At 44.2% G+C, this 13,828-nt stretch overlaps 1 protein-coding gene across 1 annotated transcript; it reads left to right on the forward strand.

The window, feature by feature from the left end:
- The first annotated feature begins 3,792 nt into the window (after positions 1 to 3,792).
- On the forward strand, positions 3,793 to 12,042 carry SMIM20 (small integral membrane protein 20). The gene is made up of 3 exons (XM_031941424.1): positions 3,793 to 4,009; positions 10,367 to 10,423; positions 11,193 to 12,042. Exons 1-3 carry the CDS (start codon positions 3,901 to 3,903, stop codon positions 11,228 to 11,230), a joined length of 204 nt encoding a protein of 67 aa, XP_031797284.1. The 5' UTR covers positions 3,793 to 3,900; the 3' UTR covers positions 11,231 to 12,042.
- Positions 12,043 to 13,828: the final 1,786 nt, after the last annotated feature.

Below are 13,828 nucleotides of genomic sequence, written 5' to 3' on the forward strand. Positions count from 1 at the left end.
ATCTGGACTGTAAGAACATTCTGTCATTTGGGTCTGACTTTCCCCACATCCCACTGCTCTTAATGCCAAACTTTGCAAAGGTTTCCTTGAAATGCATTGTTGCTGTAAAGACTCAACTGTGATTAAGCCATTTTTAGGAGATGGAAACATACTGACCCCAAACAATGTCATCTACACAAGATAGATAGATGATCAAAGGTGAGAAGGGGAGGAGGAAAAACAGTCCAAAACAGTGACTGTGTGTGTGTGTGTGTGTGTGTGTGTGTGTGTAGAGAAGAAATACAGAAAGAGGACCCAAAGGCAGGGGGTAAAGCATCTTGAAATCTGAAAAATAATTGTGCATTTTGTAGCCTACTGAGCTTTTTGATGACTGGTAAAGGTTTTTTAAATGATGCTCTAATCTGTACCAGTGATAGTGTTAGTTGGCAGGTTTTGCTTATGTTTAAACCCAGAAATTACAGGTCTTTCATTAAATCACCTATCTGGTCTCCCTCCACCTGGTCTCTTCTCTCCACACTCCATTTTCCACGTATTCTTAGAGCATAGAGAGGTCCGTCTCACTCTTCTGCTTAAGCAGCTTTAGAGGCTCCCCATTGCTTTCAGATCAAACGCAGACTTCTCCATTTAAAACCCTTTTACTCATGACTTCTCAGCTCACATTCCATGCTTGCTCAGTCAGGCCGCATCTCCTCCCTCCGGGCTTTTGGACAGGCTGTTCTCCTTCCTGAAATACCTTCTCCTCACCTTTGGCCCCCTTCACATATCACCTCAATCAAGAGATCTTTCTTGAGTCCTTCCTCCCAAATCACTGTGCTTATTTGCATCTAACTTGCATTTATTTATCTTTGAATATTTAATATTCTCTTAGTAGAAGGTAAAGGGCCAGCAAGGACTGTCCCACTCATATTCTCCTATTCACTTACAAAGCCTGAGGGTCTAGAACATAATATGAGCTCAATACATATTTGATGGTTGATTTATTGATTTGAAGGAGGGCTGCTATGTGTTCCTCCTTTCTTACAGTACGTAGGATCCTCTTGGGAGGCCAGCTATTGATTACTTCCTGAGAAGGAAAAATGAATGAAGCATTAGTAAGTGCTAGAGATATAAATGGAAAAAGGAAGTCAGTCTTTGTTCTCCATGAACTCACATTCTGAGAGAGACAATACTTATGGAAGGTTTCAGCTGCAATTCAGATAGAAAAGTGTGATAGTCCTTATGGTGCTGTGGCAAAGCAGATAGTAATGGTTCTTTCTTCAAAATGTCATTTACACAGTTGAAATCATATCAGTTTTTTGATGTTAAATATCAGAACTCTGACAGTGCCCAGGACTTTGGTAACAAGAACTTTCTTTCCTGGGTTTTCAATAGATGTGACTAACACCTGTCAGTACCGAGATAATGCCCTTACTTCCAAAAAGATGTCTATTAATCTACAAAGATCTCACATTTGAGGGCTATGCAAAGGTCTAAAAGCTGTGTGGTTCTTAGAGCCTGATCTATACAGCTTTTTATGCAATTCTACTACTGGTACCACAGAAGCAGTTCCGGGCTATCCAGGCCTGAGCTCAGGTCGCTGTTTTCCCTTTGTTTCATGGGTTGTTATGGTTGAAAAACTACTACTGGTTAGCCGGCTAGCTACTGATGGATGTCTCTATCCCTAGCCAGCCTGATCCTTAGCAAGGAGGCGTCTTCTGCTGTTGCCAGGACTATTATCAAAGCCTTTGCTGCCATATTTTATATGGCCTTGGAAAAGCCTCTAATAGCTGAGGGTCACCTCCACACGGCATCAACACATGGCAATGAAATTCTGCCAATGTACGTGTGAATAAATATACATTGCACACATATACACACAAACATGTGCATCTGTCTGTCTCTCTATCTCTCTATCAATCTATGTATCTATGATCTATCTGTCTGTCTGTCTGTCTATCTATATATCTATGATCTGTCTGTCTGTCTATGTATCTATGATCTGTCTGTCTGTCTATCTATGTATCTATGATCTATCTGTCTATCTATCTATGATCTATCTGTCTGTCTATGTATCTATGATCTGTCTGTCTATCTATGTATCTATGATCTATCTGTCTGTCTATGTATCTATGATCTATCTGTCTATCTATGTATCTATGATCTATCTGTCTGTCTGTCTATGTATCTATGATCTGTCTGTCTATCTATGTATCTATGATCTATCTGTCTGTCTGTCTATCTATGTATCTATGATCTATCTGTCTGTCTGTCTATCTATGTATCTATGATCTATCTGTCTGTCTGTCTGTCTATCTATATATCTATGATCTGTCTGTCTATATATCTATGATCTGTCTGTCTGTCTATCTATGTATCTATGATCTATCTGTCTGTCTATGTATCTATGATCTGTCTATCTATGTATCTATGATCTATCTGTCTGTCTATGTATCTATGATCTGTCTGTCTATCTATGTATCTATGATCTATCTGTCTGTCTGTCTATGTATCTATGATCTATCTGTCTGTCTATCTATGTATCTATGATCTATCTGTCTGTCTGTCTATCTATGTATCTATGATCTGTCTATCTATGTATCTATCTGTCTGTCTGTGTTTATCTATCTATCTATGATCTATCTGTCTGTCTATCTATATATCTATGATCTATCTGTCTGTCTGTCTATCTATGTATCTATGATCTATCTGTCTGTCTGCCTGTCTGTCTCCCCTTTAAAGCCCTCTTCCAGGGCTTCCTTGCGGCTAGAGGACGGACCTGGGTTCTTGAAGCTTACGCGAGCTAACAACCAAACTCAAGCAGGTTCTACCTAGAACCAACTTAGGGTCACAATTACCGCAACCCGTGGAGAGGAGCTCGTGTCTTTAAAAGAACTTGTGCGTATATTTATGTAATTTCATTTTTATGTAACATATGTACACACACACACAGTTTTCCCATTAAATTCTGAGGAAACAGTCTGGGCACGAGGCGCTGTGCTAAGCGCCGGGGACACAAAAAGCCGTAAAGGAGGATTCCTGCCCTCGAGAAGCTCACAGTCTAACTGGGGGGACGAGCAGGCAGAAATGCAGCGGCGGAGGGGGTCGGGGCAGAGACGGAAAAGGAGGAGCCGCAGAAGCGTCCGCTCAGCTCTGCAGCCTCCTGCCCAGAACCCGGGAGGGGCCCCTCCCCTTGAGCTTCCTTGTGTGTAAGGGGGGGGGAGGGGCTGGCCCAGGCGGCCGCCTCTCCCTCCAGGAGCCTGCGAGGCCGGGAGGGGACGAGGTGCTGCCTTCCCGGGCTCCCCTCTGACCCACCACACCAGCTTTCCAGGCGCAGCTCAGGCCCCGCCCCCCCCACGGGGACTATGTAGTGGGGAGCCCCTCCCCCACGTGGCCTGCTTTGTAGCCCTCCGCTCCCCCACGGGGCCTCTGCTCTGCGGAGGGTTTCCTTTCCCCTTGTCTTTCCCTTTTCCTCCCCGGGGCCCGTCTCCTGCGGCTCTGAGTGTCTAATACTCCTTCGTGTCCCCCCGCCCCTCGCCCAGGGCCTGTCGAAGGCAAAGATGGCACCCGTATCACGGGACGCCCCAAGCGGGCGGCCTTGGAGAGCCCACCCAGGCACGTGACTTGCTCCAGTTTCCCCCCCCTCCCCCCGCGGACTTCCGTCGCCCTTCCTCCGCCCTCCACTCCTCACGTGCCCCAGGCCGGCGAGATGAAAGCCCCGGGCAGGGTGAGGAGGAGAAAGGGGAGAGGGGCTTGCCCAGTTGTCCCCGCCCCCAACTCCTCTGTCCGCGCTCCCTGCTTTCCGCCCCTTGTCCCGGAAGTGAAAGCCTCTCCCCGCCCCTACTTCCGGCGCCTCGCGCGTGTGGCGGGCGCGACCTGGGGTTCAGAGGCTGCGATTCGTGCGAGACGCCCCGAGCTTGGGTCATGACTCGCAACCTGCGCACGGCGATGATTTTCGGCGGCTTCGCCGTCATCCTGGGCGCCGTCTTCTACCCTATCTATTTCCGGCCCCTGATGAAAACCGAGGAGTACAGTGAGTGTGACCCCTGACCCGGGCGGTCAGTCCCCGCCGCTGCCCCCTGTGCTCGCGGCTCCCTCGGACCTGACGCGTTCCCCCTCTGGCCCAAGTGGGGCGCAAGCTTAGCCCGTCCCATCCGTCCTCAGTCTCACACCCGTCCCCGCGCTGAGGGGGCTGGGGTACGGGGGGAGGGGGCGGACCCAGGACGGAGCGTCCTGACAGGAAACCGCTCGGGGGCGGTTGTGGCTGACGTCATCGGGAGCGAGCGCAAAGGACTGTGGTTATGCCAAGGCCAGGCGGCCACCTGCCGGGGACTCGGCTCCCAGGCTAAGACACTGAGGGTCAGAGAGTTACATTAGCCTCCCGGGGGGGTCAGTCCGCCGGCCTGGGGCTCGGAGCCTCATCCAGGGGGGCAGCAGCTGCTGTTCCGGGCCACCTTATCCCAACGAGCCGGCGGGGCCTCCCCGGGAGAGACTGGTGCGGCGCGGGGGCCAACGTCATCCGGAGCGGCTGCGAACGCCCGGGGGGAGGGCGAGGGGCGGGTCCAATGGTGCAGTGTTGGTGGCTGCCCCTTCCTGTGTGCCCCGGACTAAGGCAGCGGCTCCCGGGGTGCAGAGCCTTAAAGAAACCTTGTTCCTTGCATTCAGTGTGATTAGCCTTGTAGTCCTGTGTCCTATGCAGTTAGAAATGCTGCGAGAAGGGGGCCCTGGGCTTCAGCTGCTTGTGCGCAAGGGGTCGCCACACAGGAGAGGTTCGGGATCCCGGGGCAGCCTCCTGCCCAAAGCGAGTAACCGAGAAGCCTCCCGCAGGGGAGGTAGTCCCCCTCCGGGCTCAGCTCCGTACCCGCCGCGGCTGCCTCCCCATTTCTTCCCTTCCGGCAGCATCCCAGTGAGGCCGAGGCTCCGGGCACGCAGAGAGCCCCGGGGCCTCTGCTCTGTGGGACCCGGTCTGGGGCTCCCCTCCCCGCACCGGCAGGAAGAGTCCCCCCCCCCCGGGCAGGGATCCCCCCCCCCCCCGGGCAGGGATCCCCTCCGGGCCGGACCCAGCACCGCTGCTCAGGGCCTGTGCCTCCGCCTGTCTCCCGGCCCCCACCTCACCCCCCCGGCACACCCGGCGCCTTCGAGGCTGCGCTCCCGGGGCCCCTTCCCCATCGCCCCCCACTTGTCCGGGGGCAGGTTTGTCCTCAGAAAGGAAAGCTCCCCGGGGGCAGGACTGCCCGGGCTCTCCCCCACCCACCGGGGCCTGGCCCACGGATTGGCCGCCTGCCTCCATCGCCGGCCTTGTAGCTTCTGGGAGGGCCGCGCCTTGGGTTTGGACCCCAGTGAGGCCGCCCTCTTGCCCAGGAACCTTCCTCCCTTGGGGCGCTCGATCTGTGGGTGGAGACCTGGGGCCACTCGCGTGGGTGGGCTGCCGTGCGGGAGTCGGGCTGGCCGCAGCGGGCACAGGGGAGCCAGGCTGGGCAGCTGCGGTGCCCTTTCTGCAGTTGTCCACAGGGGAGAATCCTTCCCTACGTGATGTGAGGGACTTGGGAACGCGGCGGGAGGAGTGATGCACAAACACTGTTATTTAGGCAGATAACGCAGAGTAGGTTTATTTCAGACACGAAAATTGAGAGCAAAGAAATTACTTAAAATTTTTTTTTTCAAAGCATCAGTGGGTTCTTTTATATTAACGAAACTCACCAGTTTCCCCCCATTGTTCCCGTGCTCTTTGACCTTTGAGGATTAAAATCTCCAGTTCAGTCTGCGAAGCCCACGTCTGCCTGTGCACCGAGTCTGTAAGAGCCTGCAGAGCAAGCCTAGGGAACCTGGCCTTGGGAATCCTTTGGCTGCAGGGGAGTCCTTAGCTCTCAGCCATTCATTTCTTTCCTCTCTTGCCCAGGTTCAGAAAGCTTGCTCCTGTCTCCCCTGAGAGTAGAGTTGTAGCCCATGGAGAGTTGAAACTTGAGGAGGGAATGGCTGTTTTCTTGTTAGCATAACAATTTCTTATCATCCTTATTTGTTCTGTCGCTCCCCTGCTCAGTTATCTTCAGTAGCTCCCAATTGCCTCTAGGATGGGATTCAGACTCCTCCATTTAACATTTCTGGCCCTCCACAAGATGTTCCTGTTTCTCTTTTCAGCCTTATTTTATACTATTCCCTTTTATGTGTTTTATATTCCAGTCATACTGGACTACTAGCTGTTTGCAAAATTTGACAGTACACTCCCTGCTTCTGTGCCACCCGGAGGTCGCCCCTCGCTATCCATTACATTTCTCTCGGAATCCATGTTTTCTTTGTGCTCTCGGGCTGCCTGCCGGGATCTCCTCAGGTGTCAGTAGTGGATCACAAACCTCCTTGGAATGGGGGCTGTTTTGTCTTTTTATTCTAAGTTTCTAACATAGTGCCTTGCACACATTAGCTACTTAATAAAGGTTTGTTGATTACTTGGTGTAGATTAGGGCAAAAAGAATGATAGAATATCACAGTTGGAGGGAAGTTTAGAACTCATCCTAGTCCTACCTGTACCTGCAGAGAAAGCCCCTTTGCAAGGTCTGTGTGAGTAGTCTTTAAACTTCTCCCCTGAGCTGCTTTCCTGTACTTTTACAATTAGAACTGGATAGTTCTAATTGCTAGGACACTTAGCTTTTCATAGAGAGATGGAGAGATAAACAAACATGGATACATCTCTATCTCTATAAGAGAGAGAGAGAGATAGGGACAGAGAGCGAGTGAGCACACGAGCGCATACTCACACTTAAAATCTTCTGGCTGCAGCTTCTCCACGGAGGCTTAACATACTGACACACAGCTAAGGGGTTAACGGGTAAGCCTGGCCCCGTTCCTGCCACCATCCTGGTCACCATCCTGACCCCTCTATCTCGCCCCACCTTCTAATGTGGCAGTCTTCCTACAGATTACATTAGCTAATTATGGATGCCATAATATGTTTATAAAAAAAACTGTAAATTTATATTGAACTTGTATTCATAGAATACAAAATATCCTACTTAGATATTTTCCACATAATCTCATCTCGCATCCTGTACTTGGGCAGTTTTCTGAACTCAGTCATTTGAATTCAAGTACTTTGCCCATAGACTCTCCTTTTATTCCTCTTAAATTTCGTCTTCTCAGATTAACCTAAGGTTCTAGCCTTTTGTCATTTGTTGGATCCTTCTCCCAGTTGGTTAGCTATGCCCACCAGCTTTCTGTCATGTACAAATTGGACGAGCATGCCATTTATGAATTAATCTAAATTATGGATGAAAGTGGTAAATAGCCAGGTCCAAGGACATCCTTCCCCTCAGAAATCTCTTCAGGTTAATTTCATTCCATTAATGACCTTTTATTTGGCCTGAGTTTACTTAATCATCTTGTCCACTTCTTTCAATATGGTTGACCTGGATAACGCCAGAGATTGTCGAACGCTTTCCTAAATTAGGATTCCTGTGTTCACAACATTCTCCTGATCTCTCAGTCTAGGAACTCTGACAGAAGAAAGATGTACCATTACACCCAGCTTAAAGATAAGAAAACTGAGGTGATTTGTCTAATGTCACACATGTCGTAAGTGGCAGAATCCAGTGCTCTTTCCACGGTATTATGCTTTTCTCATTGCACATTCCCAAGTAAGAATGTCGTCTCTTGCTTGGATTTTGCTCAATATTGTCAATTTATATAAAAGCTAAGGCTTGAAAAACATTAATGGATTAAAGAACTTTGTGATGTAGATAGGATACTAATATTCAGTGATCGTTTGGGAGAAAACAGGTTTGGCAAAGTATTTAAATCAGTAACCCAAGCAAAGCCACAGAGATAATCAGCATTAAAACAAGAATTAAGAGATTATACCCTGTTTAAAAGAAATCCTTAGCTGTTTTCAAACTTCATTAACAGTTAGTGAAAAACCGGGAAGACAAAGATTCCCTTCTTGGTAATATCTCTGTGGCATTACAGTGGTTTAGGGAATAATTAGATATTCTGGCATCACCACCAAAAGCCAGCTTCCTTTAGTGTTTCTCAAAACAGGCTCTTTGGGATAATAGTTGTCTTTAAGAAACTTTGTTTTGCCTTCTATCACCTGACTTATCTTCCCTCCTCCTCCCAGAAGTGTTTGCTACCAAGATATCTGATTTCCTTAAAAATGATCTGCTTTAGTAATAATAGCAGCTTTTGTTTATATATCACTTTGCAGTTTACAGAATTTGTTAGCACAATGGTGTAGTGGAAGTAGCCCTAGTTTGGGAGTCAGAAACCCTGAATTTGTATGATTTTGAGTATTCAGTTAATCTCTTTGTATCTTAATTTCCTCACCTGTAAAATAAGAGGTTATTCTATGTGATTATTAAAGACCCTACCAATTCCAGATCCAGTGTTTCTCATGACAATCTTATGAGGTGGACATTTCAAATATGGTCCCCATTTGACAGATGAAAAAACTGAGCCTTAAAGCTTTAAAGTGGGTCACTCAAGATTATACTGTTAGTAAGCAAAAGGTCTAGAATTTGAACTGAGGCCTCCTGATTCTTGGTTCTGTAATGGAATCTCTGCATTATCACTGGGCAATCTTTCCCACCATTCTCTTGTTAGCAGAGAAAAGCAGAGAAAACAGGGAGAAGAGTAGATACGCTTTTGTTGTAGATTAGGCAAACTGCAGTGGTCATTGCTCTTTTCTCTTGATTTGTTTCAAGATGACCATTCTTTGAGAACTTTATTGCAAAGAAGGCTTTGGTTCTACAGGAATATCAATGGAAAGGATGCTCTTTTTTATAGCATTCAGCTCGGAAAACTACAAGTTAATGGACTCTTGACAATTTATTGTAATTATATAGAGTTACTGCCTTTAGGAAATATTAATCTCATATAAATTCAGTTATATTCCGGTTCCCAGTGGAAGAATCCAGAATTCCCACCCTGAAAGGGAACCTTAGAGGTCAATTAGTCCAACCCCTTAACCTCAATATCAAATTTATAGTCTTTGCTTGCAGATCTCCCATCACTTGGAAACACCTTATAAAACACCTCATCAAGGCAGTTAATTCCTTTGGGGAATAATTCTTGGTGTAACTTTTTTATTTGAGCTGAAATACTTCACTTTTAGACAAACACTTGGACCCGAGTCTAAAGTCTTCTCCCTGACAACTCTTTATATAGTTGAAGACAAGTCATTTCTCACCTATCCCTCCTGTTTTCTCTCTGTTAGTTTTTAAGGCAATATAATACAGTGACTTTATTCTTTCTTAGTAAGTCGTCATTGTCTCACGTCTTCAGATTGGGTGTCTGTTCCCAGAGGAACCCGACTCCCCTCCCCCCTTTCCTGCCATTTTCCTATTTGTGAATACAAAATTGAGTGTTCTTTTATCAATCAAATAAGTAAGTAGGATCACTCAATTGTGGGCAGTTATTCCTCGGGGTGGGAGTTGTAAAAGCAGTAAGCTTTCAATATAAATTCTTGCTTATTTGTTGGATCATGCCATTTATATCTTTATAGGAAGCCAGAGAATCGAGTAAAGAAAATGATCCACCAGTAAAATAGTATAAGAACTAAATGTGGATTCAAGGAAACACTGTCAGTCTGATTAAAACAAAGGTTTTATAGCAAAGTTTAATTATTATAATTTTCTAGTAAATGTCCTTTGGCTACAAGTCTGTCTCTTAAAATACCACCATTTGTTTGGCAAGATTCTTAAAATAATAAGTCTCTGTTTTCACAAGACTTGGTTTTATTCTAAACCACTTAGAGAGATGTCAGAATGCTAGAAGTCTATAGACATAAAATGCCCAATTTCTCTTGGCCTTTGCATGTTCAGGACAGCTCCAGAGAGACTGGCATAGCTTCTGTAGCTTTAAATGCTATTACTAATTGGCACAACACCTGCAATCAATTAGGGAAGCTTCAATTACCCAAACCAAAGCCGCCCACCCAAAGATTAATTTTCTGCTCTATTTCCTATCAAAAACATAGCATATTTCCTCTCTTGTTCTTCCATGAAGTGCAGTGCAGATATTTAAGTTGCATCGTATTGTTAATTGTATTTGTTCCTTCAGTTCAGCAGCATTTTCCTTTTGATATCACGCCCACGAGTTCTTTCAAAATTAGTCTCTTTTTGTTTTTGTAGCCTTTCAGAAATGCTGAGAGTACAGAGAATAAAACATTAGAAAAACTATCCTTTGAAGGATTTTTTTTCCCCCTTTTTGGTTGAATGATATAAAAGCCTCTATATTTTGCCTTAAGGGATCCAATTCCTACCACCTGAAAACCACAAATGATGACAGCTCAATGGCATCCCTGAATTTTGTTATCTATAACCGTCCCATGACCGTGGCTTTTGAAAGCTCAGCTTTTTTCACTCCTGTCACTAAAAGTCATATTTTGGTTTGTCTTCCTTAGAATTGGAACAATCTATAAATCGAGCTGGTATTGTCCAAGCAGATGTGCAGCCACCAGGTAAACCCATAAAACTTTTAATTTGTGGTTTAGATTCTTACTATTTGGGAAAGACATCTTTGCTACCTCATGGACCATATATACTAATTATTCTGGATTTATTTCTTCATAATATATTCATAATAATTACATAATTGCCAAGAAAAGCTTAAAGTTGGGCATTTTGAATAATTTAACCTAAATACTTTGCTTGTTTGCCTCATTCCTGTTTTGAATATTTAAAATGAGCATTAAAAATACGGCAAATTAGATAGGGTAAATATGCAGTTGAATATGAAACATGAGGAGGTGTTTTGCAGGTTATATCAAGCACCTATTTAGACGCCAGTCCCATGGGGAAATACTGTTTATTTGTAGACTTTTTTAATTGATAGCATATTCTTTGTACAAAAAGCAAAGGATGTCTTTATAGTCAAAGAGTTAAGCTACTTTAAGGAAAATTTGAATTGTGTGAGACCAAATGATTTCTAGTTCTATGAATGGCTTATTAACTAAAAGTTTAGTAATTTGTGGCAGAGTTCCTTCTCTCACTAGACCAGATAGCTTTCCTCCTGTTGTGAGGAGATTGTGAAGCCATTTAAGTGTGCCCTCAAGGCTGGCACAGCATTCTAACTGTCTCAGATTCCTGGACTCCAGCAGAGTGCCGGGGCAGTTTGAAACTGCATGGAATTGCACAACTGAATTTTGAATGTCATTTTGTTCATTTGGAGTTGGAGGTTTGAAACTGAAACCCGTCTTATTGAATACTTTCAAATTATTTTTTCCATAGGATTAAAAGTGTGGTCTGATCCGTTTGGAAGGAAGTGAAGAGGCTTGTGTCTGATCTGAATGGGAAAACAAACATCTTCATCGCTTCTGTTCTCTAACAAATATAGGTCATCTCTGTGGAGTGAAAACTGGAGAAGACTGAGTTTTATAATGGAGTAAATGCTAGTAGTTCCCATAAATATTAATTCTGAGAATTAATATTACATTTTTCTGAAGTTTCAAAACACCACTGATGCAAGTTAGTTACCCCATTGGGAAGTTGGGGGTGGGGGGATGTATGTGTGAATTTGTTAACTAAATCTCTCCATTCTGGGTAAAGAATAGATCTACTTATTATTAGTCAGTCTCTACAACCCAGGAGTTATGATTTAAATATGGAAAGTACAGCACACTTGGCAAGATCTTTCTACTCACTTGTGTATTACCATTTCCCAGACAAGATACTGAAATGAAGATTTCAGTAAGCTGCCTTGTGAGTTGTGGAAATACTAGAACCAAGAAAACCTTTTTGGACCCTGCCATGTGCTGCTTATTAATAGGCACATAGTCTATCTTATGTCTTATTGAGGACTCCTTCGTTTTTGAATGTAAATATGAAATAATGTGAGTTTTGGATCTTTAATAAGAATACTTGGATGTGGATTTCAACTTTCCCACGTACAAGCTTTGTGAAACTAGTCCTCTCTAAATCTCAGTTTTTCCTCTTATAAAAATAGGTAAATTGGACAAGATAATTCAATCCCTTCCAGTTTTAACATTGTATGATTAAATTACTTTGCATATGTGGTGGAAATAAATGTAGGATTAATACAAGTGTAAATGTGTACATTAAAACCATTTGTTTAACTTTGCTATTGTGTGAGCAGCTCTGTTTGAATATTTCCTTTTGTAAACAGATTAAATCATACCAGGAAGTCATACTTGGCTTAATAAGTGGTATGACTGGAGTCTGCAAATATTTGTATTCAAGTGAACATTAAAAAGGTAAATCATAAATGTCCCAAAGGTCCGCTGTTGGCATCTATCACGTCCTGTGGTGTACTGCAAAATAGGTATCCAGAAGTTCTATATACTCCACAAGATAACAGACTTCCTTATCGCCTTTGGGCACCTGCATGCAAATTCATCAACATATTAGAACTTGTACATTCATCCATATCTGGAATTTCAGCTCAGACCCCAGGGCCGAATGCCCAGGTGGCTCGGTTTAGGACAGTAGGTAGGGACTAAGGGATGGAGCACAGAAAGCCCACAGATAGCACGACTGTTTCCTTTAGTTCCTTCTAGATCACAGCTCACTCTTAACGTCTGGCTATCTGAAGGTAGTCAACAAAGCTCTGAATTCCCTGTGACCGTACAGCAATAGGTGCAGAGACAAATAAATGACCTTAGCTCTCTCTATTTTGGAGGTTAGAGTAGGGGACCTCAACCAATCCAGTGGGTCTGACAGTTGCCATAGAAATAAGCCCCCTTTTCATACAGCTGAGGGTCCATCTTTGCTTGGACTTGATTAACTCTTACCTCCCCAGTTTTAGGCTTCTTGCCAGTGAGCCTAGATGCTTCTAGGTTAAGGAGCTTGCTCCATTTTCATTAGTTTGGAACCTCTCCTTTCAGTCAGTTTATTTTTTAAAATTTTAATTAGCATATCTTCAGACCCAGTCCCTGAGCTTCCCGTGCCCTGGGATAACTGCCTATTACATGTTTTTAAATGATTCCTCTCTGAAGGAATTGTCTGCTGTTTTCTGCCTGTCCCTGACCTTCCCCACCCTCTTCTGCTTTTCTGTGACCTCAATACCTTTGAATTCCCTGATTCTTGATCCTTAGTCTGGCTTCCTACATATCTACTTTCTGCACACTCCTCAGGAAAACCAAAGTTAGCAATAAGTCACCGCAGAAGGCTCCGCAGGGGGTGCTTTATAAAGGCTCACAGGTTTGAGTTCTTTCTGGCTTTTGGATGTTTAGTGATACTTAATGAGTTAAGTCTTGTTTTAGAGGAAAACCTCCAAGCCTGGATGTTAGGAATAGAATGGAGTCTTGTTTTAAAATCACTTACATATCCCGCTGCATCTCTCCTGGAAAAGCTGTTCCTTATAGAAAAGAATTTTAAAAGAAAAAGGAAGATAAATTGAGCAAAATTAGTCAATATAATAAGAGTGCCTTGAATTAAATGCAGTGTTGTACACATATAGACTCTCGTCTCTACAGAAAAGCAGAAGCAGGTGATTTCATGTCTCTTGATCGGGGACAAGTTTGGTTATATTTTCACAACATTTGTCTCTGTCATTTCCATTGTTTCCATGTTGTAATTATTTTGTGTATCATTTTCCTGATTCTACTTCACTTTGCACATTTGTCTTTGTATTCGTCATGTTCAAACAGCACACTGATATTTCAGTACATTCACGTACTACATTTTGTTTAGCCATTCTTCAATTGATGGGGAACTTCTCTGTTCTCGGTGCATAAAAAAAGTACTGCTATAAATATTTTTGCTGTATATGAAGCTTTTCTTTTTGTCACTGACCTCCTTGGGGGTATTTGCTAGCAGCAAAATCTCTGGGTCAAAAAAAACATTTGTGATTTGTAGGAGTGGAATTTTTCCATTTTGCTTAGGATACATAAATACCTTGTTCCATC

This window comes from Sarcophilus harrisii, chromosome 6 (assembly GCF_902635505.1).
Source record: "Sarcophilus harrisii chromosome 6, mSarHar1.11, whole genome shotgun sequence".
Classification (NCBI taxonomy): domain Eukaryota; kingdom Metazoa; phylum Chordata; class Mammalia; order Dasyuromorphia; family Dasyuridae; genus Sarcophilus; species Sarcophilus harrisii.

Bases quoted from the DNA above. Each gene is read 5' to 3' on its own strand.
- SMIM20 (XM_031941424.1), top strand. From the start codon at position 3,901: ATGACTCGCAACCTGCGCACGGCGATGATTTTCGGCGGCTTCGCCGTC. The intron at 4,010-10,366 runs GTGAGTGTGACC...TGTCTTCCTTAG, and splicing joins GATGAAAACCGAGGAGTACA to AATTGGAACAATCTATAAAT. The intron at 10,424-11,192 runs GTAAACCCATAA...TTTTTTCCATAG, and splicing joins AGCAGATGTGCAGCCACCAG to GATTAAAAGTGTGGTCTGAT.